The 19,937-nt window shown below is 37.8% G+C and overlaps 1 protein-coding gene across 6 annotated transcripts in view; it reads right to left on the bottom strand.

The window, feature by feature from the left end:
- sorbs3 (sorbin and SH3 domain containing 3) overlaps positions 1-19,937 on the bottom strand; it is a 53,247-nt gene that overhangs the window by 22,260 nt on the left and 11,050 nt on the right. For all 6 annotated transcript variants that reach the window (XM_079383532.1, XM_079383533.1, XM_079383536.1 and 3 more), the window contains exons 2-5: positions 6,630-6,692; positions 4,106-4,303; positions 3,148-3,220; positions 2,783-2,922 (exon numbers count right to left, since the gene is read on the bottom strand). In XM_079383532.1, the coding sequence (XP_079239658.1) occupies positions 2,783-2,922; positions 3,148-3,220; positions 4,106-4,303; positions 6,630-6,641 (423 nt within the window). In that variant the 5' untranslated portion in view covers positions 6,642-6,692. The remainder of the gene's footprint in view (positions 1-2,782; positions 2,923-3,147; positions 3,221-4,105; positions 4,304-6,629; positions 6,693-19,937) is intronic.

The following is a 19,937-nucleotide window of genomic DNA, read 5'->3' as shown; positions in this document are numbered from 1 at the left end:
ATTTTCTGCTGTTTTAGTTAAAGTTTAAGTAATTTTTTTTGCCATTTTTATTAATGTGTTTTTTTTTTTTAAATATATTTGTTTATATAGTATTTATTAAGTTTTATTTCTGATTTTTAGTTATTTTTAGTTATAGTTAAACTTGCTAAAATAGCTTATATAGATAAATAAATAATATGTACAGTATATGCAGTCAGTGTATGTATATATATATATATATATATATATATATATATATATATATATATACAACCCGAATTCTGGAAATGTTGCGAAGTTATTGTTTTTTTATTTGAATAAAATGAAAGCTAAAAGACTTTCAAATCACATGAGCGAATATTTTATTCACAGTAGAACATAGAGAACATAACAAATGTTTAAATGGAGAAATCTTACACTTTTATCCACTAAATGAGTTCATTTCCAATTTGATGCGTGCTACAGGTCTCAAAAAAGTTGGCACGGGGGCAACAAAAGGCTGAAAAAGCAAGAAATTTTGAAAAGATTCAGCTGGGAGAATATCTAGCAACTAATTAAGTTAATTGACATCAGGTCTGTAACATGATTAACTATAAAAGGGATGTCTTAGGCAGAGTCTCTCAGAAGTAAAGATGGGCAGAGGCTCTCCAATCTGTGAAACAGTGCGTAGAAAGATTGTGGAATACTTTAAAAACAACATTCCTCAATGTCAAATTGCAAAGGCTTTGCAAATCTCATCATTTACAGTGCATAACATCATCAAAAGACATTGCATGCACGTAGTGCGTGGTGCGTAGTGTTCACGAGTGAGGGAAGGATGGAACGGGAGATTGACAGACGGATCGGTGCAGCTTCTGCAGTAATGCGGTCGATGTACCGGTCTGTCGTGGTGAAGAAAGAGCTGAGCCGCAAGGCGAAGCTCTCGATGTACCGGTCAATCTACGTTCCTACTCTCACCTATGGTCATGAGCTTTGGGTCATGACCGAAAGGACAAGATCCCGGATACAGGCGGCTGAAATGAGCTTTCTCCGCAGGGTGGCTGGGCGATCCCTTAGAGATAGGGTGAGAAGCTCGGTCACTCGGGAGGAGCTCAGAGTAGAGCCGCTGCTCCTTCACATCGAGAGGGGTCAGCTGAGGTGGCTCGGGCATCTGTTCCGGATGCCTCCTGGACGCCTTCCCGGGAAGGTGTTCCGGGCACGTCCCACTGGGAGGAGACCCCGGGGAAGACCTAGGACACGCTGGAGAGACTATGTCTCCCGGCTGGCCTGGGAACGCCTCGGTGTCCCCCCGGAAGAGCTGGAGGAAGTGTCTAGGGAGAGGGAAGTCTGGGAAGTCTGGGCATCTCTGCTTAGACTGCTGCCCCCGCGACCCGGTCCCGGATAAGCGGAAGAAGATGGATGGATGGATGGATGGAACATCATCAAAAGATTCAGAGAATCTGGAGAAATATCTGTATGAGTAAGGGACAAGGCTGAAGACATTTGTTGGATGCCCGTGGTCTTCAGGCCCTCAGACAACACTGCATCACTCATCTGCATGATTCTGTCATTGACATTACTAAATGGGCCAAGGAATACTTCCAGAAACCACTGTCGGTAAACACAATCCGCCATGCCATCCGCAGATGCCAACTAAAGCCCTTTCATGGAAAAAGGAAACCATATGTGAACATGGTCCAGAAGCGCCATCGTGTCCTGTGTGCCAAGGCTCATTTAAAATTGACTGTTTCAAATTGGAAAAGTTTTCTATGGTCAGACGAGTCCAAATTTGACATTCTTATTGGAAATCACAGACGCCGTGTCCTCCAGGCTAAAGAGGATGGAGACCTTCCAGCGTGTTATCAGCGTTCAGTTCAAAAGAAAGCATCTCTGATGGTATGGGGGTGCATAAGTGCATACGGTATGGGCAGCTTGCATGTTTTGGAAGGCACTATGAATGCTGAAAGGTATATAAAGGTTTTAGAGCAACATATGCTCCCCTCCAGATGACGTGTATTTCAGCAGGACAATGCAAAACCACATACTGCAGCTATTACAACAGCATGGCTTTATAGTAGAAGAGTCCAGGTGCTGAACTGGCCTGCCTGCAGTCCAGATCTTTCACCTATAGAGAACATATGGCGCATCATTAAATGAAAAAAACGTAAAAGATGACCACGAATTCTTCAGCAGCTGTAAACCTATATCAGGCAATAATGGGACCAAATTCTAACACCAAAACTCCAGAAACTCATAACCTCAATGTCCAGACGTCTTCAAACTGTTTTGAAAAGAAGAGGAGATGCTACATCATGGTAAACATGCGCCTGTCCCAACTATTTTGAGACCTGATCACCACGCATCAAATTTGAAATGAGCTCATTTTGTGCATAAAATTTTAAAATTTCTCAGTTTAAACATTTGTAATGTTTTCTATGTTCTATTGTGAATAAAATATTAACTCATGTGATTTGAAATTCTTTTAGTTTTATTATTTTATTCAAATTTAAAAAACGTCCTAACATTTCCGGTTTTTTTTTTTTATATATATATATATACATATATATATATATACATTTGTTTTTTTTTTCTTTAGTTTTTTGGTTAATATTTATCTTATTTCAAATAATGATTTTTTTTTTTTTTATGGTTGTAGTTTTTAGTGTTTTAGTTTACTGTAATACTGATAACCAGCACACTGTGTATTAATGGCTAATTTATGGATAAGAGAAACAATAGCCATGGATTTCATTGTTATTTCTAACTGTCTGAAGGTGTTACACAGGAATGCATTCTGGGACTGCAGTGGTTGAGTGAGACTCACAGATCGGGATGCGATTGGCATGCCTGTCTCATCTACAGGACCTATTCCAGAGAACTTGATTAAGCGCTCCTCTCGGGTGCCAGACGTCCTGGGCAATGTGGCAGAAGCTCCAGTCCTTATCCCACCATTAGATAATCCAACTGAAAAACAGAAAGATGACAATTTAACACATATCAAATTGCATGAAATATTAATATAATATATGAACATATAATATTTGCAATTATAATTTCAAATGTTCAAATTTCCTCCAATTCAAGCAGAGAGACCTATAGTTACATATACTTATAACCACAGATAAGATACACATAGGAATTCTTATGATAATTTAGTCAAGAATAATTTTTTATCAAAAGTTTTGTTACCATTTGTCTGAGTCGGCCCATAGTAGGATCCGAAACTCTGTGTTGTGAATCCACCTCCATTGACCTCTGCGACCTGATGGAGACATTATTGCACAGTCAGAGATATGGTATATGACAATCATATTCTAATAGTGAATTAAAGAGTATGAGGTAAATAGGGAACATTAGTTATACTGTATATAACAAATATATAACATCAGTTAAACTATGTAAAAAGTGTCCCAAAAACATGCCACTTGTGATATTTGTTATCTAATGCAAACGCATTTAAAGTAGTTTAAGTGTTGAAATACTTAGCTTGGGCACACTACATATAATAATTCATAATAATAAAAAATTTAAACAAATGAAAATAAAGCATAATTCAACTTACTGTAAACAGGATTAGCACACTATATTCTAAAAGTCCTTTTTTAAAATATCGCCACAAGGGGGCAGAACAATATAAGTTAAGCATCTGAACACATTCAGTCCAAGTCAGCATGTAATAATGTCAAAGCAGTGTTATTCATTCATCCTTTTTATTATTATTATAAATTAATAATAAATATAAATAACAAATAATTTTTCAGATTTAGTTATATTAATTGTACTACTTCAGCATAGTTCACAAAGCAACATTTCTATTTTCATTTTTATTTCAATAACAACACTGTGTCAATGCGTTTCTCAATCAAAGCATCATGTGGAAAAGATTAGTGTTGAGTTGAACTGAACTGAATACATTTTAAACTAAATTTTTACATACGAAAGTATGAGTAGAAGCATGTCCCTTTTAATATTTCAATGTTTTTTTATTATTATTATTTATATTTTAATCAAATTTGATAAAATTTTGAATCCTAGGTTTTCAGTGTGGTTTTAGGCCTTTTTTCCCCAGTGCAAATGAATAATAAAGTTCTCAACACACAAGTGGAATAACATCTGCAGCAGTAATGTGTTACGGCTGTGCTCTTGCCTTGTGTTGTGAAGGCGCAGGGGCTGAGCTGATGTGGAACGGACTTGAGGGAGGTGTAGGAAGACCAGGAGAGATTACGACTACTTCCTGGGTCATATCCGGAGCCATGAAGTGATGTCTGGATCCACTGCCAGGAAGAGCCTCGTCCGAGAAAATGATCCGCGAGCCATTGAGATGGTCATGCACCTCCACTCTTCTCTGAGAGAAAAACAGAGGTTTTATTTCATTACCTAGAGTCACTGTTTCCATTCATTTTACATACTGCTTTATACTCCACAGGGTCGCGGGGGGCTGGAAACTATCCCAATGTTTTGGCACACAGCCAGGTGGGAGACACCCTAAACAACAGGGCTCACACACAGACACACACACATGCATGCACTCACTCACTCACACCTACTGTAGGGGCAATTTATAGTGTCCAAGTCACCTATGCCGAATGTCTTTGTATTATGGGGAAAGCCACACAGACATGAGGAGAACACGCAAACTCCACTGGCTCAGCCGGGACACCAAACAGACCTTCTTGCTGTGAGGTGACAGTGTTACCCACTGAGCTGAATCACAGATTTCAAACAAAAATATGCATAAGACATTCAGTTCTCAAGAATAAGAAGTGAAGGTTTAGATAGATAGTTTTATCAGTTAGCCCCAGTTGTTTTATTCTGTAACACCATTCCCTGGGCAAAAGTTTTATATCTCCACTGAGTACCCTTGAGAAAAAGAAGTGCATTTAATTCTACTGAATGTGCACTTCTAGTTCATTCAAATGTACTGTAGTATATTTAAAAATCAATAATATTAATGAAATAAAATTACAAAAGGATATTTAATTATAATTAGTATTTAATTACATATAAGGATCCTACTTGCACTGTAAAGTTCAAATAATTGTAATTATATAGTACATTCATTTAATTGTAAATAATGCACTTGCCGTAAGTGTCAGAAAACATTACGTTTATCCTTTTAAAGAATAATATTTCTATAGTAAGTACTTCTTTAACATTACTCTTTTTCACAAGAGTAGTGATGCACTGAAATTTCAGAATCCAATCATATTTGGCCAAAACAGCAATCAATCAATCAATCAATAAAATGAGTGTAGTGACAGGCTGAAATTATTTAGCAAAATAGTTTTATTAGTGCTTCTCTACACCTGTTTCATACACACAATGTGGATAAGCCACAAACATTTTTTTAAATTTTGCTATGTGCTTTTGGCATTTTTATCATAAATAAAATCTAAATAAAATTGTATTTATATTTTTATTATTGCAATTTTACTTATATTAATTTTATTACTTTAACTTATTTTATTTATACATTTCTATTTTCACTTAAGTCATTAATTTCATTTCATCTAATTTTTATATTTTTATATTTTATTTCAGTAAAAACTATTTTAATTTAATTTTTTTTTTTTTTTTTTTTTTTGGTCAGGACACAATTCACAGTGAACAAAACTAAAAGCTAAAATAGCAATATGTAAATTTAGTTTGGATGCCATACCGAAACGCAGCTCATTGCTGAATAACTTCATTATGACTGGTTTAATTTATCACCTGAGAACACACTGAACAGAATAAAGAGTTCAGTTACCCAATTAACCAAATCTAGCAAGTGAAATTAGATTTTTGATTTCAGCTTTTGGCTAGATTAAAACTTTAATTATGGTAAACCTTACTATTGATAACTATTTAAAAGTATTATTATATTATGTTTTATATTTTCGCCAGTGACCATTTTTTGAAAGGGTTTTGGGAAGCAACTATAGCAATGATAAATCTGCTCTCTTGTCAGCTCCATTTGCTATTCATTCAAAGTATCAAAACAAACTGTCATTCCTCGTCCATTTTAGACTGTAGATGTTCCAGCTTCTTACAGACAAACACTCTTTGTGGCTTAGTTTGAGGGGCCACAAGAGAAGAAACTACTACCTCATTACAGGGCCCTGTTTTACGGAGCTCCCTCATTCAAACTCAAGGTGTGACTCTTGGCTAACGGTCATGAAAAGTTCACCGCGGATAACAGGTTAAATTAGCATTAGTGGGTAAGTTTTGCATTGTGAAACGTCTTCCTGACCTCCTTTCCTCTTCCTCTTGACTTGAACCCCACCATCCCTCACTCTCTGCTCTCTCTGTGACCTGAATAATGCTCCCTCTCTCCATGTGAACTCTAGGGGTCATGGGAAGATCCCTGTGTTCTCACAGATGGTGAAACTGTATCTTGTTATGGAGATGCTTTGTGAGCTGGGGGAACAGGGACTGGGCCTTTTTCATGGAAATCCAAGTCTAGTCCATAAATAGCTCTCTCTTTCTCTCCTCCTGTCATTGTGTAAGGGGCTGTTTGTAACGTTTCTTTCTTTCTGTGGTTCCAGGGCATCTTTCGAGGTGATGCTGAACGGCCCAGGAGCTGCCAAGGATCATAAGTAAGTGCAAGTGCAAAGTACCTCACATTAGCATGGGTTTAGCGGATTGGGAAACGCAGAGAGTAAGCTTTGAACCTCAACAGATGCTCGTACCTGAGACTGCATGTCATCTGCAGGGATCCTGGTCAGTAATCTCTCAGATCTCAGACGCACTGCCTGAAAGAAACAGCATTTAAACTGTTATTTCTTGACTATGCAGAATTTATGTAGACACTTAAAAAGTCAATACAAAATCACGAGGACTTTTGAAATGTTACTTTATTGTTTATTTCTATTTTATCAGTGACTGACAACAGTATTCAACTACTGGTTCAATTCTTAAACTAGTCTGTTAACACTGCTCACTACTACCACTCTTGCCAACTACTTTCAATGAAAAGCACTAAATCCTGCTCAGAAAGTCACTAGATGACAACATGTGGTAATTAGCATACTGATAACGTCACTGAGTCATATTTGCATTCTGTCTAGTGTCAGCCCTTTGAACAGTATATGTTTGCTTCTCTTCTACTCTCTATGTTCACATACTGTATTGCAGCTAAATTCCTACTAAAGCTCTTGTCATGTACATATTTGTTTAATAAATTTTGTATATTAAAATATTTGCATTTTTTCTGTCAGAACAAATACGATGTAGTGACTAAAACATGGCAAATAGCTAAATTTAGGGACAATATCATTAAGAAATACTAATTGATGAGAAACTGATATTAAGCCCATTTGCTATGAATATATGAATATATCCTGCATGTATGTATGTATGTATATATACTGTGTATATATATATATATATATATACACACACACACACACACACACACACACACACTGCCATTCAAAAGTTTGGGATCAGTAAGATTTTTAATGGAGTCTCTTCTGCTCATCAAGACTGTATTTATTTGATCAAAAATACAGGAAAAACTGTAGTATTGTGAAATATTGTTGCAATTTCTAATATTGGTTTCCTATTTTAATATACTTAAAATATAATTTATTCCTGTGATGCAAAGCTGAATTTTCAGCATCATTACTCCAGTCTTCAGTGTCACATGATCCTTCGGAAATCATTAATATGCTGATTTATTACCAGCGTTGAAACTGTTGTGCTGCTTGATATATTTTTGGAACATGTGATACATTTGTCTTTGATGAATAAAAGGTTAAAAACAGCAGCATTTATTCAAAATAGAAATCTTTTCTAACAATATAAGTCTTTGCTATGACTTTGTATCCATTAAAAAGCATTAATTCCTTTAAAAACAAAAAAAGAATAAATTTACTGACCCCAAACTTTAGAATAGTAGTGTATATTGCAACACAAAATTTATATTTTGAATAAACACTGTTCTTTTTAATGTCTTATTTATCAAAGAATCCTGAAAAAGTATCACAGGTCCCACAAAATATGAAACAGCATAACAGTTTCCAACATTGATTATATATCAGCATATTAGAATGATTTCTGAATGATCATGTGACACTGGAGACTGGAGTAATGATGCTGAAAATACAGCTTTAAATTACAGGAATAAGTTATATTTCAAAGTATATTCAAATAGAAAACTGTTATTTTAAATTGCAATAATATATAAAAAATAAAAAAAAATCTGTATTTTTGTTTTTTTCTGTATTTTTGATGTTTCATTTCATTCATTTATTTTAAAGCAAATACAACTTAATTTGTAAAAAAATTAAATAAAACGTATTCCCCAATTTCCTCATTATAATTGTGTTAGACTTCATTCTGGCACCTGTTGGTGTGAATGCACTGTATGAAAAATTTATGAAAAGGAAATTTGTGGCAAATTTCTCTCTCATCATAAACATGGATGATATGGATATTCTTGGATTCAATCCCAACAATTGTTTGCATGTTTTGTCAAGGTATGGTCACAGTGTCTGTTACAACGCACCACCATTTGACCTCAATCTGCGCTGTGGGCTTGTCAGAGTTCATTTTTGATTGCTTCAACACTTTTTTTGATCAAACTTAAATTTGCAAGACCAGAGAGGGCAACTACAACTACAAAAATCACAAGACTTTGAAACGTGGACTGCTTTGTTGCCATGGCATTGAAAAACTAAACAATGACCAATGGTCAAACTTTCCAACAAGCCATAAGTGTGTGAAAACCAGCACAGATGACCAATCATATCTGCTGTAAACATCCTTAGATATAACTCAACCAAATAATGTTTAAACAAGGAAAACAGTTTAAAACATAAGAACATTTTCCTATAGCTCTACACAAAAATTATGTTTAGAAACCACAAAAAACTCATCATGGCAACCGGGGAATTGTCCAACATGAAACGTTTCATATGACTTTAGCTTTCCATTTGACATCAAAGTTTCCCGCTCTGAGAGCGTAACCATGAAGCAAGCACTCCTAGAGTGTTTTCCATGTGAGATGATTAACTATGAACTGGAGACCATAATGATTGCCGTCAGTTTCCTGAATGCTGTATCCACAGCTATGAACACTGGGCTTTTCACACAGGGGATTATATGTTGGGTTATTCTCTTCTCTCATTCTCTTGGCCCAGATGACTCACCAGTCTTGAATGAGCTCCATTACATAACAGAAAACAACAATTGAGTGCGTGTTTATGTATGTGCTTCACAATCATCTCTCAGTATGCGAGGGTCCCACAGTGGGGGGGTGTTTATTTGCATGAGTGGCGCTGCTTATTAACATATATGGATTTGTACTGTATCAATTAATGAGAGTGAACTCTGGGACAGAAGTGAAATATGACTAAACATGAAAAAAAATTAGTTCTCTCGAAAATTACATTTCTGTCAGTTATTCATCTTCATATCATTCCAACCAACAGAGCCGCTAACGGGACGTGGTGATCGAAAAAATGTGGGTCCAAAGAACAAAATTATATTATATTGCACTGTTTTTGCATTTGTTCGTAAAAGTTTAACATTCCTCCAAGAAAGTTTGTGTTTGCTCACAAAACGTTTTTTTTTAAAACATTTGCAAGTGAACTAAATATTTTTCGGTGGGATGCAAAAGTTTTGCAAATAAACAAAATTTCTCTGCGGAACTCAAATGTTTTGCAAGCCAGCTACTTTTTTGAAAGTGAATGCAAAGTTTCTCAGGGAAACAAAAGTTTTGGAAGCAAACGCAAAGTTACTTCGGGGGACACAAACGTTTTGCAAGCAAACACAATATTTCTTTTGGGGAATACAAAAGTTTTGCAAAGTGAATGCAAAGTGTCTCCAGGAAATGTAAATATTTTGCAAGTGGACACAAAATTTCTCGAATTTCTCAATTGCAAAAGTTTTGCGAGCGAATGAAAAGTTTCTCTGGGAAATGCAAAAGTTTTACAAGTGAATGCAAAGTTTCTTGTGGGAACACAACATTTTTAAAAGCAAACACAGTTTCTCAGGGGAACGCAAAAGTTTTGCAAACCAACATAAAAGGTTTGCAAGTAAATGCAAAGTTTCTGGGGGAATGCAAATATTTTTCAAGTGAACCCAGATTTTCTCTGAGAAACGCAAAAGTTTTGCAAGTGAACATAGCTAATGTTTCTACCAAAAATAGTGTCTGTTCTACTTTTCTTTTTTTTTTTTTTTTTTTTTTCTTCTTTTTTTTTTTCTTTTTTTTTTCCCTTTTTTTTTTTTTTTTTTCCCGGCCTGTCAGTAACACAGATAACACATGACAGTACGTATGTGTAGCTATGCTATCATCATTCACAGCCTTTTTTTTTTTTTTTTTTAATATATTTTTTTTTATACATTTATTTATTTATTTATTTATTTTTTCAATTAATTAATTAATTAAATTTTATATACCCTTTTATTTAACCATACTATGACCGACAAGACCAGGGGACAGAGAAAACAAGAGAGAGAAAGAAAAAAAAAAAAAAAAAAAAGAAAAAAAAAAGAAAAAAAAAGAAAAAAATTATAAATAAAAAAAAATAATAATAATAATTATAATGATAATAATAAAAATAATAATAATAATAATAATAAAAAGGAATTAGAAAACAAAATAAAAAAAAAATAAAAAATTGTGGATAAAGTCAACAGAGAAGGGGGAGAGAGAGAGAAAAGAAAGAGAATGGGGGATAGAGAGAGAGAGAAAAAAAAAAAAAAAATTGCTTCGATATTTTGCTTCGAACAATTTGCTTCGATACCTGCTGACAAAAAGAGAAAACAACAGAAGACACAACAGAAGACACAACATCAGAGAAACTGCAGCAACAACCAACATCTGTATGAATCACAATAAATTCTAAATGTTAAATGTTATTGAGCAACACGCATAACTAATATTACAAAATAAGTTTTGAAGCAACAGCAGATCAGAACAATGTGTGTCTGTGAGCACCCGTTTTTACACCAATGTGAATGCTTGAGTGTACACCTGTGTGTGTGAGCGCGCTTGTGTTCATAAGGTTCCTCCATGTAAATGTTTAATAGTGTGTGTGTGGGGAACAACAGCCCCATCCCGCAAGGCATGAAGCAGGCATGGAAGAGACCCAGGCCCCAAACATCCGGAGGCCCCCCAGGGCACGGGACCCCCAGGGGAACCACCGCAGGGACAACTGCGGCCCCCCCCCAGAAAAGGGCAGAGGAGAGCCCGAAGGTGGGACATCCGACAGCCACAGTATAGACACCCCAGGGTGCCGTGGCGGCAAGCCCGCAGGCTCCGCCGGCAGCCGACCACACCAGGGCAGACCGAGCCCTGGGCCCGGAGATCCAAGGGCCCCCCACCCCCCAACCGGGGCCCAGCAAGGCCAGTAGGGCCAGGCCCCGCCAAGCAACCGCCGTGAGTGGGCCAGCGCTCACCCGAGCATCCTGCCCCGGCGCGAGAAACCACCAACGCACCGGCGGCATCCTCCACCGGCAGGGCATGGTGGTGGGGTGGGGGTCGACTGAGATGATGAGTGAGGTGGAGTCTAAGGCCCGACCTGACACATAGACGTAGACGAACAAGCACACATATACACAAGCATACGTTCCCACCCTCATGCACGCAACGAATATTCTCACCTTCGCCCCACATGTAGACACACAAAAATGGACATGGTACCCACACTCACACTCCCTATATGCACTCTATACTCCTAGATCCAGGCACCACCACCCCCAGAGGGGTAATCAGCGCCCGATCCAGGAGCTGAACCCCCTTCGCTCTGGCGTGGGGACAGGAAGACCACCCCGGTCCCCGCAGCAGCAGAGAAGACCACCAGCCCAGACCCCGACCGGGCGGCCAGCTCATCCTCACAGCCCCCGGCCCCGGACAGAGAACAGAGAACAGGGGTGTGAGATAAAAAAAAAAAAAAAAGACCCCATGCTTCACCTCTCCCGCTCAAATGTAGTGTTGGTGTGTGTTGTTCTAAGGTGCTTTAAAACAGGGGTGCTTTAAAACAGGGGAGGGGCACCCTCCACAAGCTTGTGTCAGCTCGTCCCCTCCCTAGAGCCCTCAATGTCTATGTGCAACTTAAAATTGAGAAGTGGGCTCTGGCACCAGAGGGAAGGCTGAATGAACAGACCGCCCTCCGGATGCCATTCAGTGTGCCCACCCCCAAGGCCCTATATGTATGTGTCATGTGACAGTAAGTAATGAGAATGTCTAAGCTGTAATGTGTGATTGAGATGCAGGTGGCCACGAGGAGACAGAGGAGTACCACCTCCCCCGCATCCCAGCGACACACCCGCACCCCAAAACCCTACCTATGTGTTGGTGTGATGGAGCGGGAGAAGTGAAGCCTTAGGGATGGGGAGGAAAGCATCAGAGGGGGCAAAATACCCCCCCCTTTGGAGCCAGCTCCCCCGCTGACCCCCATAGGCACCCCCATTACCCCAAATCTGCCCAGGGCGGGGGGCCCAGGCCCATCTGTTCTACTTTTCTAACGCTGGTGCTTTTTTGTCATTGGAGTTTGGTTGAATCCATCCACATTCACTTTCATTGTGTGTGAAGTAACTGCCAGGGCATCCTGCTAAACAACATCTTTTGTGTTACATGGTAAAAGGAAAGTGGGTTTGGCATGTGAGGGTGTGTACAAAACATCACAAAAACATTTCGAAATCCACATAATTTAGCATAAAAACAAAATAGTTTTCCACAGCAAACCCCAACTATCCTGTCTATTTCCCTATTGTGATGTCATGTGACACACGCAAGGATCACAGCTGTATTTGACATGTCAAAGTGTTACAAACAAATCATTCATGTTCATTCTCTTCAGCAGTCAACTGAATTTAGTTCGTAAAAGGGTAACGATTTCAGTGCATTGAATCAAACACTAAGGCCATTCATTCATACGTTTCACAATAAAGAAAAAGACGCCCATCCTTTTGCCTGTTTTCTGAATTTATAATTATGAAATCCCTTTGTTGCAGACTGACAGCATGTGAAGTCATATATCAAGAGTTAATTAGTCAAAATAAAAGAAAGACCCATAATACTCAATAGCCAGTTCGGAAATGGTACAACTGAGAGTGAAGGAGTGTTGATTTATTGTACTGTCTGTCTCCACATGTATTGTGTGGAGGAGACAAAGAGTGTATGTATGTGGGTGTGTGTGTAATTATACATCTGTATGAACCTGTCAGTGGACTAAATCCTGTAACACTCTAAATCAGGGATGGGTCATATTGGGCATTAGTAAGTTTGACTAGTTTTCGATTTTTATTTTTACATTTTTAGTGAGCACTTTAAGGATTTTGTTCATTTTTTACTTTAACATTCAAAAACACCATCTGATTAGGTTCAGGTAAATCTAAAAGCATACTTATTATACAGGGCTTATATATTATACCAATTAGCTGACTAGTTTTTCAGTCAACCCACTGACTAGTCAATTTGAGACCACTGTCTTTAAAGGTGGCATTCTGAAACAACAAAGCTCTTAATCAAAACATTTATGCCTTGACCTGCGAATGAAGAGATTGTAGACTGGACGGCAATGCTGTTGGCTCCTTAAACCGTTATTATCTAAATGAGCACTGTGTGAGAGAGAAAGAGAGCACAGCGCCCGACAACATTCTCTCAGGAGTTGGGAGAGGACTCCTGAAACACAACCTAATACGGTCACGTCTCCCTCAGAGATCCGTTGGTGAAATATGCTCAGATTCTTCCTCAGAACACATTGAGCATTACTGCTGTTTGTTTTCAGAGCTCCAAGCAATTTTTGCAGATTACAAAACTCAAACAAGCATCTGCAATGCATAAATATGGCATTCTTCTGACAGCAGGCTAGCAGACCCGATTTGTTTTCATCTGGGACATACAGTACTGTGCTGGATGGTGTATATATCTACTAAATGACAGTCTTCAGTGTCACACGATCCTTCAGAAATCAGTCTAATATGCTGATTTGCTGCTCAAGAAACCGTTCTACCAATGCATATTTGCATACAACACGCAATTCTGAAATGTATTTGCTTGAAGAGTCAGTATGAAGTGATAAAGGGGGAGGTATTGGGATGATGTGGATGAGTGGGATGAGGAATGTCCCTGTGGAGGACTCTGTAAACTTGGCAATGGCATCAGACACGCGTCCCACAACTCTGAGGTCACAGGCACAAGAGGGGACGCCTGGCCTGTCCTGCAATATCTGGGAACGTCTTTGAGCTCCATATTGCGCCATGTGTTTGAGTATTTACTGATCTAAACAATGTTTTGGCATTTAAAAACATTTAGCCATGTAAAACAGATAAAACAGCCATAATCATCCACAGAAATGACCATCATATCGCAATACAAAGTAAAGTGGATCCTAGAACCACATAAACACCACTGCATCCTGACTTCCAGGAAAAATGTACATCAGCCAATCAGAATGAAGCTTTTGATTTTTTGAAAGCCTGTACTGAACAAATATGCTTTGAACAGCCTTTGAATGTCTATTTAAAGATGCAGTAGGAGATCTTGGAAAATGCTAACTTTAGCCTGATAGCACTGAATGCGAACGTCCCACCCTCCCTGCAAATCCAAAGCCACGCCTCCTGAACGCACAAATGCGAACAGATCAGACGATCAGAGACAACATTACTACAATACATTATGTGTCATTCACCGGTGAGAAAACATTATAGCACAGTTAGTAAAAGTAGGGTTGTTGATGTTTCCCTGCCATTCTCGCTCTGTCTGCAATAGCGTATGTGAGCGCGCTGATGGCGTATCCTGTCTGTGCAAACAGGGTGCGCAGAGGTATGCAAATACATATGTTGACAGGCAGGTAGGAAAGCTCAGAACGAGTGTTTTGACTGGACGAACTGGATTTCTTGGTCCTACGCCTTCCACAGAATAGATAAATACAGATCAATACATTTAGACCACTTAACTTAATGATTGCTATCGGGGTGTGAAGAGACTTTTAACCAGCATAACAAATAATATTTCTGAAGACAATCATCTATTGCACATTTAAAGGCATAGTTAACCCAAAAATGCCTGAATTTACTCACCCTCAAGTCATTCCAAACCTGTATGACTTTTTTTTTTTTCGTCCACCAAATGAAAGTTAATGGGGTTCAGTTATGTTTTGGACCCCAATGACTTTCATTGTATAAACAAAAACAGCCGAAACATTCTTCAAAATATCTTCTTTTTTGTTCTGCATAAGAAAGGACAGATTTGGAACAACATGAGAGGAAATAAATACATGTCTTTTAGGCTGTGACTACACATAGGTAGACCAAACCATTGCTCTCAAGTTAAACTTTGGCCTGCTTCATGGGAAAAATGCAATCTAAATGTCAAAACATTGTTGCTCTGCTCTTAATCTAGTTCTTATCTGCGTTTCATCTCTTTTTATAGGAACAGGCATGCAGGAAACCTGTAAGACGTAAATGAAAAATCATTAACATTTAATCAGGGTTCTGCTTTTTATGAGCCACTAAGAGTTCCGGCACCAACATTATTAAGCATTACGGCCTTTAGCTCCAAGCAGCGAACACGCATACCATCTGTGATGAGTAACTGGTTTGATTAGGACACAAACTCTGCTTAACGAATGTCTGGTAGACTGCAGGGGTCAGTAAGTTAATTACTGTGGTCAAATCACTTGCATATGTTGATGATAAATCAGGCTGCAGTGATGTTCTATGCAGACGAGTGTTGCTTTAGTCAGATTGTTTTTAATAAACTCTATAAAGCACAAACTCCATTGTATAATTGCATTCTTTTTGGTTTCATTTAATTCCACAAACTGCAATAGCCCTGAAATACAATGTTATATTGAGTAATCTACGTTGTGTAATAATAACAAAACTTTTGGGTCCATACTGACATGACAAGCTCTCACACAACAGAATCTATTCACATTCTCCTGTTGCTTCACGTGACTTGCAATTGTTAATTTAAAAAGCTATTTCTCCTTGACGTGAACCCATAAAAGTTTGTTTTGTTGGCAAAACTTTAGTTTAAATTATTGTATTTAGTAGTGCTGTCAAAATTACCGGGTTAACACAGGTGATTTTACAGTTTTACAGTGTTGAAAATATTTAACGCAGCTAGGGTTGACCACCCATCAGTACTCACAACTGCTGCTTCTATCTCTTTTTTTCTTGACAAGAATTGAATTTATTTAGACGCAGAATGTATTTATGAGCACTTCAAACAGGAGACTTTTCAGACGCGCACTCCACTTTGCTTCAGCAGAACAACAGTGAACTGCTGTCAGATGAGATGTTTCAGGTTTATATGTCAGTAAAAACTAATTTTCCTGTCCCGTCAGCCATTATACTGTGCTATAGCCTGTATCATTTCATATTAAAGCGTGAATGAAACTACGAGCATGCGTGTCAGATCCACGTCACATTCAGCAGTGGCAGCTCTTAAAGTAATAGCAGCCAAATAACCGAATACCCCAGCTGCTGTGATGTTTGTTAATCAAAGAACAAAGAAAGAAAAAAGAGGAAATCAATAACTTTTGTAGATTTAAGGATTCATCTATATTTAATTTAGAATTTAGTGTTTGATAACTTTATTCAATTTCTGTATATTTCCTACTTGTTGAAGGGCACAGGTAAATATGACAGTTATAATGTGTTTATGTGAAGATTGTATAAAAGGGGTCATATGTTGCTATTTTAAAGATCATTATTTTGTGTATTTGTTGTAACAGAATATGTTGACATGCTTTAATGTTCAAAAAACACACTCTAGACATCTAGACATCTGTACACTCCGCTGTGATGTGACCCTGTTCCCCTCACATACACACACACACACACACACACACACACACACAAACGACGCATTACGCACAAAACTCTGCATTTGAACAGTCAATAGCAAATACTTGATATACTTAATAACTTAATAACAAAACATACTAACAGTCGCTGATTCAGAAGCGCCAGATTGTCATAGCAAAGTCGGAATTGACCCTTTTTTTTTCTTTTTTTAAAAAATACCTTGTAGCCTTGTACTCTACTAGGTTCATGAAACTGTCGTCCATAAAATGTGTCACACAAATTCGAACATTTGGGTTGTGCTGTTGTGTTGTTAACAAATCTTAACAATGATTCCTAATTGCATCTACTTTCGGAAGGCCAAATAAAGTGCTTTTGCTTTCAGCTAGAAACACACAGCATCTCCCTGACACGGCTGAATTAACACTACTGCGGTTACTGAAACCACACCTTCTTTCTTTGCGTGAACATTTGGGCGGCATTACGCAAATATTTCCACATCGTGATGTAAACATGTGGGGGCGTGTTTAAATTAGCCGTTTTAGTTGGGCCTGGATGAGTCTTAACTTTTATAAAGAATATCTCTTTGGGTTTGAGCCTTTAGTCTTTGCAACTTTAGGGATCTTATCTATGCACAATCCGCTTGTAACACTCCAAAGAGAAAGGAAAACTTGAAATCGCATCATATGACCCTTTTAACGTTGGGTGCGATTAATCACGATTAATTAGTTAATTTTTTTTATCGATTGACAGCACTAGTATATAGGTTGATTCAGTGATATTTCTGACAAATAAAACCAGTTAACTTGGATGTAACCATTTTTATTTTTTTCAGTGCATACTCCCAATGACGACATCACTTAAACGTTTCCTGTGTCACATCCACTGATGTTTCGATCCAGCTTTAGATGGTTTTATACAGAGATAACAATTTACCAGCCGAATCACAGGATTACGCCTTTCTTTTATGGCCTTTCTTTTATATTCTTTTTAAATAGCACTGAAAGCAATCCACATACTCAAACTCTGTGGGAATCCAAGACTTCTAGTAATGTTTCCCAATAGGGAACTTTATAGGAATAGTTCACATAGAAACGAAGGTTATGTCATCATTTACTCACCCTCTTGCCGTTCCAAACGGAGTGATTTTTTTCTTCCGTGAAATATAAAAAGTGACTTTCCGATGAAAATACTGGTCACTTTTTTCAATATAATAAAAGTGAATGAGAATGGGGGCTGTCAAGCTCCAAAATGACCATAAAAATCCATAAAAGTAGTTCATGTGGCTTATGCACTATATATACTGTAAGGTTTACTGATGGAATATGATTCCATCACAAGCTCTAATCATTCTTTTGAGTTGGATCATTTCAAAGTTAACAGCTCACTGAGGGCAAGATTATCAGTGCATAACACATAAAACTATAGCCTAGTTTGACTTGGAATACAGTGCATGAGTTGTATGGACCACATTTATGATGCTTTTGAGTCCTTTTGGAAACTTAAAAACATCAGTCTCCCTTAATTGTAACTGCATGTTGAAGTACATTTCCCATTTGTGTCATGGAAAAACCCCATATAGTGTAGGTTTGGAACAGCATGAGAATGAGTAAATGACGACATTTCTGGTTGAACTAATTCTTTTAGGGCAACGTCACCAGTTACGAAGTCCGAGACTCTGGTGTGATTGCGTGACCTACGAAACATTAGTGAATGAGCTCCACCCGTCCACTCAGCAGATCCAGTGACTTCAGTAGGGAAGGAGTGCACCACAATTCAAACAAACGTGTACAGCTCTTACATAAGACTGAGTCACATGTTTTATGCTGGGTATGATATGATAAGTTATTGCAGATGCTCTTTGGCCACAAGTTGGCGTGTTTTAACTGTAAGTGTTTCTACGCCAATTTATCTGTTATCAAGAAATTATGAGTTTTTGGTGAGTGTGAACTGAATATACTGTAGGAGACACATCATTCCTCAAAGATAATGAGTCACTGCTAATAATGATAAAGTTAATGATAACTGCAAGTGCAACGGTGCTCGTGACAGCTGTGAAGTGACAGCTTGTGATAGCGCTCACATGAACACGTATACATGATTGCATGTGTTAAGATAAATACAATCTGTAAATTGTTTACTGTGACCAAGGCCTGCGTGTTTAAAGTTACTTGTTTCCGCACATCTACGAACCAAAGAATACTTCAAATTTGAGGAAACATTTTTTTTCCTGGAAAATACTGAGTAAAAAAAGATTTTTTTTGCAGTAAAGCATGTTGAACGCAAGCCACTGGCATTATTATTAGGGAAGAAATGGAATGGTGATTCATTTGTCTTGTTGACAGCAGTTTGGATCATGACATCATTGTCCAAAGATCAAAGGTCAAAAGAGGCACAGGTCAGTTTGAGGCTAAACGGTTCTGCTTTTGTGGATGAGTTTAACTACGCTTTTATCAATAGCCACAATAGCTGAGCTGAAGACAGAACTGTACTGACAAGATTTCATTGTTGCTGTGTCAAAATCCATAGACAAGAACTTGTCAAATTTGTCTGGTTGACCTTTGTAACAATAGAAAGTTCATTCTTCAGTGTGAGAAACCCTTCAATGAATGAAATTACATAAATGTGCGGGTAATACACACAAAAATTACTAATCATAGATTTGATTCATGAATCAACTGATGTGACTTTAAGATCCAGATACGATTCCTGAAATCATATTTTCTCTCTGGTCACATTTTCACCTGGTGACTATAGCCACATAATGACCATTTTTTATTGTTCTTATTGGAAAGACACCAAAGTGAGGGGTCACACAGAATATGTAGACATTTATAACTTCTCTGGAGCCTGTAAAAGTGTCCATTCAATCATTAATAGACTCACTGAATAACCATGAGTCACAGAAACCATGTGAAGACCTTTGCTAAGAACTATGTCTCAAATTCACCACATTTTTGACCATATTGGTGAATCCCAACTGTCCAATAAGAGCACTTGCACACTATTCCCCAGCGAGTGATCAGATGAACTCTATCCTGCATCTCCATTAATTTTCACGAAGGCATTTGGAAAATGTCCTGAGCGTGGGCGGTTTGTTTGTTGCTCTGGAGAAGATGATCATTCCATCATGTAGTTTATATAAATATATCAGCAGATAGAGTATAGTATACTTTCAAGATGAGAAATTAACTGTTCCTCTCAATTCAGTGTATATGTTTACACTAGATTTA

This window comes from Barbus barbus (genome assembly GCF_936440315.1).
Source record: "Barbus barbus genome assembly, chromosome: 28".
NCBI classification, from domain to species: Eukaryota; Metazoa; Chordata; class Actinopteri; order Cypriniformes; family Cyprinidae; genus Barbus; species Barbus barbus.
The sequence above is the reverse complement of the archived record's forward strand: the minus strand, read 5'-3'. Positions and strand labels throughout refer to the sequence as shown.